Below are 14,161 nucleotides of genomic sequence, written 5' to 3'. Positions count from 1 at the left end.
AAATGTGGTGGTGGTGGGGTAATTTCTCTATCCTCCTTGTTTGTGTGGATGAAGGAATCTGTTGGTTTATTATGTTCAGCCTGCTGGCTGAAAGAAAAAAAAATCAAAAACTGAAATGGATGTTGTATGCCCAGCTTGAGTTTCAGATGAAGTCTGAGTGGCCAGGTTATTCCCCATCTTCTCATATGCTCTATGGCCAGCTTTAGTTTTCGATGAAGTTCGAGTGACCGGTTCGTTCCCCATCTTCTTTTGTCCCCTTGGACATTTTAGCATTGAGATCGTCCTGCTATGGTTTCAGATACGTCACCTATCCACCTTGGAGCCTCTTGTGTTCTCTTGTGGGCTTGGTGAGCAATCATTTTTATTTTTTGCAAAACATTAGTATCGTGTTGGGCTGTCTGGTATCCCTACCACCTTGGTGGGGTCTTTTCTCTAAACAAATCTATTTTGATATAAGTCTCTCCTCTTTAGTGAGATATCTTACATTTTCATAAAAAAAAAAAAAAAAAAAAAAAAAAAAAAAAACACAAATGTACACAGCAATGGTTAAAAAACTAGGATTCGACTAATGTGTACATTTATTTGTGTGGGGTTTTTTTCTCCCCCTTTTAACATTCTGCTAATACTTTGTGAAGTAGTACTGCCTGGACCTTGAAGAAGGGGACATTCCCCGAAAGCTTGTCCTCAAAATTGTACGTTAGTGCAAATAAAAAAAGTATCACGGACAGTCCTCAATTGTTTCTGTCGCAAATGCACTAATACGGCTACAATCACCTGAAACAGTCATGTGGCTGTAATTTTCAAACCTTACGGATATTAAAAGCAGAACTAAAATCTCCACATTTACTTTTCCTTTAACCCCCCTGGCGGTATTCCTGAGTGTAGTTCGGGGTAAAGTTTCAGCAGCACAAGCGGTAACCCCCCCCTCCCCCCTGAGCTACACTCAGGAATACACTGCAGCGTTGCTCCGGGATCTCTTCTTCACTTACCTTGTCCTGCGCTCCCGCGATGTCCCCCCTGCAGGGTCCTTTGGCCGATGCCGGCATCTGTCTTCCGGGTTCTGTTCCCTGCGACGTCGTGATGTACGGGGGACGGAACAGCGGGAAATTTAAAAATGTGAAAAAGTGACATTCACTAAAATCACATAGTATAACATTCCTGTATCAAACCATTTCACATACATTTTGTCCCGAGTGCTTTGTCCGGCGCCCTGCCTGCATTTTTACTGTTCTTTCTGCCTGGAAACTGAGAAACGTCCATGGCGTCCAAAAAGCGTCCCTTTAGGTCAGACGCGGTTTTAGAGCGGCTAGAGAACAGCGATAGTAAATCAGAACCACTTGCAGAATTGAGTGATAATGATTGGTGGGGGAAATTCCTCATCAGACACTGAAAACGATTCGGCGACTGAGCTCAGCGATGTGCGAACTTGGCGCTCTATTTCACATTTCAGTGTTTTTGGTTTGATTACATTATTGAATTATATTTATTATTAGATTATTTTTTATGATTATTAAATTATAATTTATGATTTCGTGTTTCAAAGTTTTATCCTCCCCGGGATGTTTACTAGACTCTTGTTCGGACAGATTTCAGTGAGTTATTCATAAAAATTGCAGGCCTGCAATAAAAAAAAATACATATTTCCATGCAAAAAAATGTACCGCTTTGAGCACAGAAATATGGACATAATCAGACCGCTAGGGAGGTTAACGGTCCGAAATCCATCACCGGCATATTCTATCCGGCTTTTGGCGAGTGCCAGGCTGCAGCTGTCTTCATTGGCCAAAGTGTGATGATGTCCCTTCCTGCGCAGGAGTTCGGTCATCCCGGCACACAGGCACTGTGCTGGAATGTAAACAGAGCTGTGCTTTCTCAGCTTACAGTGCATTCCAAAGACGACTGAGAGCAAGCAGGTTTATTTCATTGCAGAAGAGACATTGTGGGGTTGATTTCCAAAAACTGGAGCACTCAGAATCTGGTGCAGTTGTACATGGTAACCACATTCTAACTTGTTCTATGAAGCTTTGACGATAAAACCTGGAAACTGATTGGTTTCTATGCAGAGCTGCTCCAGAAGTTGCACTCTGCAGTTTTACTGAACAACCCCCTAATGTTTCTTCTGCATATAGTTACATACCGTATTTTTCTCCGTATAAGACGCACCTGACCATAAGACGCACCTAGGTTTTAGAGGCAGAAAAAACAGGAAAAAAAAATTCTGAACTAATGGACTGCGGACATAGTACAGGGATGACCAGAGACTGCGGACATAGTACAGGGATGACCAGAGACTGCGGACAAAGTACAGGGATGACCAGAGACTGCGGACATAGTACAGGGATGACCAGAGACTGCGGACATAGTACAGGGATGACCAGAGACTGCGGACATAGTACAGGGATGACCAGAGACTGCGGACACAGTACAGGAGATGACCAGAGACTGTGGACATAGTACAGGGATGACCAGAGACTGCGGACATAGTACAGGGATGACCAGAGACTGCGGACATAGTACAGGGATGACCAGAGACTGCGGGCGGCACAGGGATGACCAGAGACTGCGGACGGCACAGGGATGACCAGAGACTGCGGACGGCACAGGGATGACCAGAGACTGCGGACGGCACAGGGATGACCAGAGACTGCGGACGGCACAGGGATGACCAGAGACTGCGGACGGCACAGGGATGACCAGAGACTGCGGACGGCACAGGGATGACCAGAGACTGCGGACAGCACAGGGATGACCAGAGACTGCGGGGACGGCACAGGGATGACCAGAGACTGCGGGGACGGCACAGGGATGACCAGAGACTGCGGGGACGGCACAGGGATGACCAGAGACTGCGGGGACGGCACAGGGATGACCAGAGACTGCGGGGACGGCACAGGGATGACCAGAGACTGCGGGGACGGCACAGGGATGACCAGAGACTGCGGGGACGGCACAGGGATGACCAGAGACTGCGGGGACGGCACAGGGATGACCAGAGACTGCGGGGACGGCACAGGGATGACCAGAGACTGCGGGGACGGCACAGGGATGACCAGAGACTGCGGGGACGGCACAGGGATGACCAGAGACTGCGGACACGGCACAGGGATGACCAGAGACTGCGGACACGGCACAGGGATGACCAGAGACTGCGGACGGCACAGGGATGACCAGAGACTGCGGACGGCACAGGGATGACCAGAGACTGCGGACGGCACAGGGATGACCAGAGACTGCGGACAGTACAGATGACTGCTGACCTTTGGGGAGGTGGGGAGCGGGTACCTGAATTTGACAGGTACCCGCTCTTACTTCCGCAGAGTTTTTATTTGATCTTACCTGTTCCTCGATCCAGCCGCGCGCTGTCTTCTCGGCTTCTGTAATGGCGCTCGGCATGACAGCCGGGTGCCCAGTGCGCATGAGCGAGAAGCACTTGCGCTTTGTGATTGGTCCGGCGGCTTCTGGGATCTGTCATGTGTCCCAGGTACCGCCTTACCATTCACAAAAAGCACCGCTTCTTGCGCATGCGCACTTGGCACCCGGCTGTCATGCCCAGTGCCCACACTACAGAAGCCGGGAAGACAGCGCGCCGCTGGATAGAGGAACAGGTAAGGTCCCACTGCAGAGCGGAGCGGCCGGCCCGGTATTCTGACACGGCCGCGGTGGAAATACCGGACCAGCCGCTCCATATTCGCTGCATAAGACGCACTGACATTTCCCCCCCAGTTTTGGGGAAGAAAAAGTGCGTCTTATACGGCGAAAAATACGGTATATAGTTAATCTGGCTGAAAAAAGAGAAAAATCCATCCAGTTCAACCATTAAAAAAAAAAAAAAAAAAAAAAGTTATAATCCTACACCCACAGATGATCCAGAGGAAGGCAAAAGACCCAGCAAAGCACGATCCAATTTGCTCCTGCAGGGGAAAAAAATTCCTTCCTGATCCCCCGAGAGGCAATCGGATATTCCCTGGATCACCTTTCCCTATAAATGTTATATCCAGTTATATTCTGTGTATCCAAGAAAGAATCCAGGACTTTCCTACAGCAATCCACTGAGCTGGCCACAACCAACTCTGGAGGGAGTCTATTCCACATTCTCACAGCTCTTACTGTGAAGAAACCTTTTTGTGCTCTGATATGAAGAATCTGCCCGCACATTGTCTTTAAATTTGGGACATTAATTCTGCTTTAACTTAAAATAACTTACTTTTTATTTTTTTAAATCAAGGATTCTGATGTTTTATCTTTGAGAAATGAATCTTAAAATGTATTGTTATTACATTTTATTTTGTCACAGCTAAAACAGAATCACCATTCTATAAGGGTTCATGTACAGTTGTGACCAAAATTATTCAACCCCCAATGCTGTAAAGGGGTTTAGGGACTATAGTGTACATTTGGAATTGTATTCAGAATCAAATCCTACAAGGACGTTGTAACTACCCAAATGCAACTAAAATGACATCAATTGTTTATGTAATACAGTAGTAAATGGTTCTTATGTGGTTTCTTCATTGCCACAATTATTCAACCCCTTAAAGACTACCACTCTGAAGAACAGAGGTTCATACAGGTGCTTTCCATCAGGTATTGAAAACACCTGTGGATGTCACCGAGCAGCAATCAAGCATAATAAGCACCAATTAGGCAGCTTTAAAATGACTGTGATACTCAGCTCCTTCTAGACATTTACTGGTGTGGTTACAAACATGGTGAAGGCAAGAGAATGGTCCAGGAAGACAAGAGAAGAGGTGATTTCTCTTCACAGGAAGGGCAATGGCTATAAGAAGATTGCAAAGATGTTAAACATACCAAGAGACACCTTAGGAAGCATCATTCGCAAATTCAAGGCAAAGGGCACTGTTGAAACGCTACCTGGTCGTGGCAGAAAGAAGATGCTGACTTCGACTGCTGTGCGCTACCTGAAGCGTAGAGTGGAGAGAAGTCCCCGTGTGACTGCTGAGGAACTGAGAAAAGATTTGTCAGATGTGGGTACAGAAGTTTCAGCCCAGACAATAAGACGCACACTGCGTAATGAAGGCCTCCGTGCCAGAACTCCCAGGCGTACCCCCTTGCTGTCTCCAAAGAATAAGAAGAGTCGACTGCAGTATGCCAAAAGCCATGTGGACAAACCACAAAAGTTGTGGGATAGTGTTCTGTGGACTGATGAAACAAAATTAGAACTGTTTGGGCCCATGGATCAACGCTATGTTTGGAGGAGGAAGAACAAGGCCTATGATGAAAAGAACACCTTGCCTACTGTGAAGCATGGTGGAGGGTCAATCATGCTTTGGGGCTGTTTTGCTTCTGCAGGTACAGGGAAGCTTCAGCGTGTGCAAGGTACCATGAATTCTCTTCAGTACCAGGAGATATTGGATGGAAACGTGATGCAGTCCGTCACACACCTGAGGCTTGGGAGACGTTGGACCTTTCAACAGGACAATGATCCCAAGCATACCTCCAAGTCCACTAGAGCATGGTTGCAGAGGAAAGGCTGGAACATTTTGGAGTGGCCATCGCAGTCACCAGACTTAAATCCGATTGAGAACCTCTGGTGGGACTTAAAGAAAGCAGTTGCAGTGCGCAAGCCTAAGAATGTGACTGAACTGGAGGCCTTTGCCCATGAAGAATGGGCGAAGATACCCGTAGATCGCTGCAAGACACTTGTGTCAAGCTATGCTTCACGTTTAAAAGCTGTTATAACTGTAAAAGGATGCTGTACTAAGTACTAAGATTGAATGTCACTTGGGGGTTGAATAAAACTGATAATGCTGTGAGCACAGAAAAGACATTTGTGGTTATTTCATTATAACTGTTATGTTATATTTGTCTGACCTACAAGTGCCTCTTTAATGTAAATGTAAGCAAGATGACTGAATGATCAAAAGCAATGTCAAACTGGCCAAAACACTCAATTTCAGTGGGGGTTGAATAATTTTGGTCACAACTGTACACTGCAGCTGATAAACGGACGTTCAGGAGCTGTTCAGCATTTTTTTCAGCAGCCCCTGAAATCTCCCTAATGTTTTCCTATGTTTCCATGTACACATCTTCGTCTACAGTCGTTTACAGGCGTAGTTTTGAACTCACCAAGCTTGCATTCAGGCGTAGATTTTACTGGCGTTTCAAACGTCAAATGCTTGTAAACGCGGTTAACCGCGTTTATAAGCGTTTGCATTTAGAATCGTTTTTTTAACTGTTCCATATCCAGTTGCTGTCCGGAGCCTTTTTTCATCATCAGAAATGCATGCAAAGTGTTTTCCATGTATTCAAATGGACCCGGTACACCAGCGCAGTCCGTTCCAGGTATCGCGTGACGGAATAAATGGTAGAACGCGCCGCATTATGTTCATGATGGGATCCATAGTGAATACAACCAGAAAAGACCGGTCATCTCCACACATACTGCTCTCTCTGCTTCTGCTTTATTTCTCTCAAAATGTCTGAAATAGTTATTTTTTTTTACCACTTTTCAGTGCATTCTGGGCATTTTGGAAGGTCTCCAGAGGTTATCTTTTAAAAACGCTTCTAAACGCAAACGCGCATAAATGTGGTATGCAAACGCAGCTAAACTGACTTTTTTTATCCTACGTTTTCCAGCAGTCAGTACATGAGCCCTAACTGGTGAAGGGATTGTAAGTTTTCAGCCACCAATATGGTAACCTAAGGGTTCTAGTTTATTTTTTAGAAACAATTCAAAGAAAAAAAAAGGTTTTGTTTTTTTTAAATTTGCATTACACTGAAATAATACCTATTTGGGGCACTCACCTCTCTCCTCTGGGAGGATGGGCAGTAGAAGAAATAGTGAGGGTTTGAAGGCACCGTTTTAAAGTGGAGACTTCCGATGGCCAGAAATTTATCCTATATGAAGAAAAAAAAAAACCAAAAACACAATAAGACCGTCAAGGATGTCATTGTTACCTGAACAAGCTGACTGAGGCTGCATTCACACCTGGCCATTGTGTTTTGAACATTTTTTCTGGTGTTTTGCTGTGCTTTTGAGCTTTGGCGTTTTTTTTTTTCTCTTCAGGCAAGGTTTCATAATTTCTTGATATATTTTTCAGCTTTTTCATCGGCTTTTATTATTTATTACTATTTTTCTTAAATTTTTTTTTTGGTTAGGGTTGGGGGTTATGGTAGCAGTTAGGGGCTAATGAATTAATATTACTTATTACAAATTTAGTTTTTTTTCCTTAGGGTTAATTTCCTTATTTTATTAATGATTTATTTTATTATATTTTAGTATTGCATTTAAGCAGAAAAATGCCCAAAGATGCACTAAAAACGCTCAAAACCGTGCAAATTGCACATTTCAATGCATTTCGATGGGGTGAAAAAAATGCTTAAAAAAAAAATAAAAAAAAATGCACAAACGTACCCAAATTGAGCGACAAAAGATTTTCTAAACCATTTTTGAGCTTCAGGTAACTTTCAATAGAGAATTGATTTTTTTTCTCCTCCAGTATTTTGGAGCTTCGAGCTACAAAACTCTCAGGTGTGAATGCAGCATAAGGGAAGAAGTGAAGGAAACCATGGCAGAGTAAATATCTGATCATTGTATACTGTAGAATGGCAAATGGTTTGGTGACTTGTGGATCTTGAATATTTAAAATTATGATATCTACCATGTCTACCCGAGTAATGAGGAAATGTGCATTTTAAGTTTGGAAAATACAGTCAATAACAAGAATTTTGTATTTCTATAAAATTATCTGGTCTTAAGTGTATCTTCTAAAGTGCTGTATTAAAACATCTCTCTCCATCTATCTACACACACTATTTTGGACTTGGCCAAAAACTGAAATAGACAGTTTTAAAAAAAAAAAATAAAAAAATGTGTATATATATATATATATATATATATATATATAGATATGACTTTTATTGACGGTATCTATAGATGTATATATATTCAAAACCATTGTAAAGTGTCTCTCTCATATATATATATATACACACACACACATATATATATATATATATATATATACATACATACATATATATACATACATATATATACATATATATACATATATATACATATATATACATATATATACATATATACATATATATATACATATATATATACATATATATATACATATATATATACATATATACATACATATATACATATATATATACATATATATATATATATACATATATACATATATATATACATATATATATATATACATATATATATATATATATATATATATATATATATATATACATATACACACATACATATACACACATACATATACACACACACACATATACATATATATATATATATATATATATATATATATATATATATATATATATACACACACACATACACACACTCTACAATGGTTTTGAATATGGAGGATGATAGTACTTTTTTTTTTTTTTTTTTTTTTTTTTTTACAGGATTCAGGAATATAATAAAGACCTGAATGACCCGACGAAGGTCCGGAGACACCTCACCTGAATGACCCGACGAAGGTCCGGAGACACCTCACCTGAGTGACCCGACGACTGTCCGGAGACACCTCACCTGAGTGACCCGACGACTGTCCGGAGACACCTCACCTGAGTGACCCGACGACTGTCCGGAGACACCTCACCTGAGTGACCCGACGACGGTCCGGAGACACCTCACCTGAGTGACCCGACGACGGTCCGGAGACACCTCACCTGAGTGACCCGACGAAGGTCCGGAGACACCTCACCTGAATGACCCGACGAAGGTCCGGAGACACCTCACCTGAATGACCCGACGAAGGTCCGGAGACACCTCACCTGAATGACCCGACGAAGGTCCGGAGACACCTCACCTGAATGACCCGACGAAGGTCCGGAGACACCTCACCTGAATGACCCGACGAAGGTCCGGAGACACCTCACCTGAATGACCCGACGAAGGTCCGGAGACACCTCACCTGAATGACCCGACGAAGGTCCGGAGACACCTCACCTGAATGACCCGACGAAGGTCCGGAGACACCTCACCTGAATGACCCGACGAAGGTCCGGATACACCTCACCTGAATGACCCGACGAAGGTCCGGAGACACCTCACCTGAATGACCCGACGAAGGTCCGGAGACACCTCACCTGAATGACCCGACGAAGGTCCGGAGACACCTCACCTGAATGACCCGACGAAGGTCCGGAGACACCTCACCTGAATGACCCGACGAAGGTCCGGAGACACCTCACCTGAATGACCCGACGAAGGTCCGGAGACACCTCCCCTGAATGACCCGACGAAGGTCCAGAGACACCTCACCTGAATGACCCGACGAAGGTCCGGAGACACCTCACCTGAATGACCCGACGAAGGTCCGGAGACACCTCCCCTGAATGACCCGACGAAGGTCCGGAGACACCTCACCTGAATGACCCGATGAAGGTCCGGAGACACCTCACATGGATGTCCAGATTCCAGGACAGACAGCTGCAACTCCGGATGGACGCTGGGTTCTGGGGTGGAGACCACTTGGAGGTCCTGTTCAATGTACTCCTCTGTATTTACACTAACAGAAGAAGAGACCAAGAGGGAAGATCATTCAGTTAAAATGCATTTAAGCTGTTCCAACAACTAATTTGTTTCTGGACAACTGCCTCAGTCAAGCATATGAAATTTGTTTTCCATTCGCAAGCGACAAGCCACAAATCTACTGTGAATGACCAATGCTTTTCCAATTCATCTTTAGGATGAATTGGAACAGCAATATTGAACCAGATCATGTCCAATGTCAATACCTAAACTCACAAATAAGCACCAATCACCGCACACTCCAAATACTTGAGGAAAGTTTTCCCAGAAGAGTGGAGGATGCTTTTGGATTTCAATGTCCACTATGCCACAAAGGGAGGTCACCTCCATACCAGAACAAATGGCTTTGGATTTCCATGTCCACCAAGCCACAAAGGGAGGTCGCCTCCATGCCAGAACAGATGGCTTTGGATTTCCATGTCCACCAAGCCACAAAGGGAGGCCACCTCCATGCAAGGGCAGATGGCTTTGGATTTCCATGTCCACCAAGCCACAAAGGGAGGCCACCTCCATACCAGTGCAGATGGCTTTGGATTCCAATGTCCACCAAGCCACAAAGGGAGGCCACCTCCATGCGAGGGCAGATGGCTTTGGATTCCCATGTCCACCAAGCTATGTGGGTGTTGAGAAACTTTAGGCCATATAATGTACTGACTATTCACTTCCTAGCCACTCCATCTTGCCGCAATCACCGCACACTCCAAATACTTGTGGAAAGTTTTCCCAGAAGAGTGGAGGATGCTTTTGGATTCCAATGTTCACTATGCCACCTCCATACCAGTGCAGATGGCCTTGGATTCCCATGTCCACCAAGCCACAAAGGGAGGTCGCCTCCATACCAGTGCAGATGGCTTTGGATTCCAATGTCCACCAAGCCACAAAGGGAGGTCGCCTCCATGCCAGTACAGATGGCTTTGGATTTCCATGTTGACCAAGCCACAAAGGGAGGCCACCTCCATACCAGTGCAGATGGCTTTGGATTCCAATGTCCACCAAGCCACAAAGGGAGGCCACCTCCATGCGAGGGCAGATGGCTTTGGATTCCCATGTCCACCAAGCTATGTGGGTGTTGAGAAACTTTAGGCCATATAATGTACTGACTATTCACTTCCTAGCCACTCCATCTTGCCGCCAGGAGCAAAGAGAAGTCTGAAGTCTTCTGCTCTCATGTGACACTGCTGGGTGCCTGAGCAGTCAATCACCGAGTGGAAGGAATAGGCACTAGAAAGGGTAGCATGTCACATCCCCTCTACTTACTTATACCCACAAGTATTGGGTAAATCTCTGCACTCCAAGTAGTCAGAGACAGGGAAGCAAAATCAAGGAAAGTATGTGACGCTGGGAACAAATCATAGGTTCGCTTAAAGTGGAATTTCAGGCCAAACCGAACTAATCCCCCCCCCCCCCCGAACACCTTAGATGACTAACCTGTGTAAAAAATATGTAAATATATATATTTTTTTCATTCTGCTCAGGTCCCATCAAGTGATCCGGCTCCCCTCTGTCAGTCAGCAGTGGCTGCAGGGGAGAGGAGGGAGTGCCGACAATGGAAGGACCATAGGAATCTATGCATGACGTTACCACTCCCAAGCATTCCAGCTTCTATTGGGCGTGCTTTCGGGTGACTTGTGTCACAATTGTGCATGCTATCTTATTTATTTTTTTTAATTTACTATTTTTTTTTCTCATGAAAGTGGAGTTATCCTTGTACGATATAAAAAGGTGCACGTATTGAAAAAACATGCTGCATGTTTTTGAGGGGGTAAGGGCCGTAACATGGCGCCGGCATTCTGCATGTATTGCGAGCTCCTGGCACCCGCTGCTGGAGGAACTGAAGAGAGGGAACGCCGCCTAGACCTCAGCCCACATGGACTAAACTCAAAGATCCCGTGAAGCGGACACGTACCCTGGGAACCATGTGTGGTCCCCGCTGGGCCCAAGACGTTGATGGCGACAGCTACAGACCCGGGCTGGAGGAGCGAGGCGCCGGGGAGCCGGTGCTGCAGCCCATACAAAGCAGGAGCCGAGCCAGGGCTGGATCGGCGGGCTAGAAGCAGTGTTGACACGTTGGGGACTTGAGGATCGCGGTGAGGAGGAGTTTGATGGCAAATGAAGAGCGCTAAGGAGCCCAGGTATCGTTAGTCAGCAGTGGCTGCAGGGGAGAGGAGGAAGAGCCGACAATGGAAGGACCATAGAAATCAAGGCGTGATGTCACCACTCCCAAGTATTCCAGCTTCTATTGGGCGAGCCTTCCTCTTCCCTGGAGCCGCCACTGATCACGTGAGGGCCAGCATGAAAACAGTGTTAGTCTGTGTAGTGGAGTTTGTCACCACAAATCCTCTTTGACTAACCCAAAGATGCTAGGATAGCTTTATTGGCTAAGTTCACAAATGGAACATGTTCCACCCATATTTAGGGTGGAATGTTTAACATGTACCAGCTCCTGTATCCTCTGCCCTCCCTTCCATGTAACAGCAGGCCAGAGATCTTCTCCCGCACCCGTTGTCACTTATTTAAAAACAGCGCAGCAGTCCAGAGCTCCGCCCACATGCCAACGTCATTCATTCAGGGTTCTGTTAATGAATGGACTACAAGTACCGTCTGCTGCCACGGCCAATGGCTTTTAGTTCTCAATGAACTGCAAGGGCACCGGTAAGTGCAAACATAGTCCAATGATTCTTCCTGCCATTCAGTAACTGGCTGCCAGTGCAGAATGCAGGCATTGCACCTGCGAAATGTTAATTGCGAGTGCAATGCCTTACAGATTGTAGTGTAAAAAAAATAATAAATGCACATTTTCTTTTTACCTGCAAAAAGATGTGCATTTATTTATTTATTTGTAAAGGGTGAACTTATCCTTTAGCCCTGGTTTACCCTGATGCGGTGCGGAAATAGCAAATTCGTATCAGAATCGCACCCCGTTCATGCGAACCGCTGCGGGTGTGTATGTTAACAACACTCCGAAAGTGGTCCGCAAAATGCGGTGCGATGTGCAGAATCGGATCGCGTAGGTGTGAATACCCATGCGATTTGATTCTAGTGCGGACCCAAAAAAGGGTCCTGCACCTTTTTGGTGCGGGTGCGGTGCGATTAGAGCCATACAAAATGTACGGCTCCGATCGCACCGCACACAAATCACATGTGATCTGCAGGGAATGTGGTGCGGTTCTTGTGCGCATCACAAGTGATATACCGCACCGCATGTATGTGAACCCGGGCTGAATCTCCATGAGTAGATGGGCTTGTCACTTCTCTCCTGTATTACAGTCATTGCAGATATAAAGCAAACATTAAAACCTGGATTAAAAAACATTTATGAAAAGCAAAAAAAAAAAAAGCTACAGTGTCTGATTCAGTTGAAAGGCAACTTCCCACATTACCCAGAATCAGTACCATGAAGCAGTGGATGTGTACTGAAAACTGGAGGAACCTGTAATGGTTCCTAGTCAATACCTGGACTCTGAGAGCAGGACAGACCCATCCTTAGCCACCACCTCATCTTCTTGCTCCAGGCTGCCGATGCGGAAGCTGGCCTTTTGCACCCGTCCGCTTGGAGAGGCTCCGGGAGATCCCTGTGTCTCTCGGAAGCATCGGAGATGGCCACACAGCGTCATCAGGAAGTTGGTGATATCGATCTCCTGCAGCTGCTCTTCACAATAATCCACCGCCGTCAGGAGGTCCTGGTGTGACACCCAGAGTGACTGCTGAAGAGCTTTGAACATGGCTGGAAAAATAAGGCAGATTAGTATCATGGGAATGGCTTTAATAAACTTGGGAGTCCAGCAGGAGAGAACTCAGGCTGGACTGACAACACTTCTTGTGATCCCTGTAGAGGAGAGGCTGTGTTGTCACTCAAACAGGAAGTTAGCAGCACACTGGATTAAAGTATGATCAACACACTGTAATGGGAGTCACTTTGGATGGGGGGCCCATGGAACACAACTCACTTTGGAGAGGTGGGGAGACCCCTGTTTCAGCTCCCCATATCCCTATTGTGTGTAAGTCACCCTGTGCCTGTTAGGGGTAAAGGGTGATCTGTCCTAATATTGGGGTGGGGGGTTTGTGGATTAATGCCATGTGGTTGCATCCCATTGTTCTATTGTGTGTCTTGCTTGGAAGCAAACTATTATGAGATGTATGTGTTTATGTGTATTCGCTTCATGGGGGGGGGGTCTCTAGCAACCTTCCCTCCTGATGGGACTGTCTGTTGGTGTCTCTTTACTAAATGTAGATTGCCCCGCCCTGTGTCATTATGCGGGGGGGGGTTGTTCCCTTGAATGTATATATCTCGTATCTGTTAAAATAAACTAGGCTATTTCCTGGTTTACTTCAAGACTGGTGTCCTCTAGTCGTCTTGTTTGGTGGGCTGTGGTGTCTGTGGTCGATGTTCAGACGGGGAAGCGGTAGTCTAATGGAAATACCCAAGCGCAGTCTGGGGTCGGTTCCGTTACACACATTTTTATGTACTTGCAGCATAGTTAAAGAGTAACTCCACTTTTGAGAAAAAAAAAATATTCCCCTCTGGGTGATCAATATACAGTGGGGCAAAAAAGTATTTAGTCACCACCAATTGTACAAGTTCTCCCACTTACAAAGAAGAGA

At 45.3% G+C, this 14,161-nt stretch overlaps 1 protein-coding gene across 1 annotated transcript in view; it reads right to left on the bottom strand.

Annotated features, from left to right (window-relative positions):
* Positions 1 to 14,161, bottom strand: part of LOC149429090 (KICSTOR complex protein SZT2-like) — a 74,548-nt gene that overhangs the window by 41,272 nt on the left and 19,115 nt on the right. The window contains exons 5-7 of the mRNA XM_089666743.1: positions 13,013 to 13,283; positions 9,395 to 9,536; positions 6,766 to 6,858 (exon numbers count right to left, since the gene is read on the bottom strand). Of these exons, the coding sequence (XP_089522869.1) occupies positions 6,766 to 6,858; positions 9,395 to 9,536; positions 13,013 to 13,283 (506 nt within the window). The remainder of the gene's footprint in view (positions 1 to 6,765; positions 6,859 to 9,394; positions 9,537 to 13,012; positions 13,284 to 14,161) is intronic.

The sequence above is a fragment of the Staurois parvus genome, unplaced genomic scaffold (assembly GCF_062004578.1).
Source record: "Staurois parvus isolate SC_StPar_1 unplaced genomic scaffold, SC_StPar_1.0 ptg002813l, whole genome shotgun sequence".
Taxonomy (NCBI): domain Eukaryota; kingdom Metazoa; phylum Chordata; class Amphibia; order Anura; family Ranidae; genus Staurois; species Staurois parvus.
Note: the sequence above shows the minus strand (reverse complement) of the source record. Positions and strands in the feature narration are given on the sequence as shown.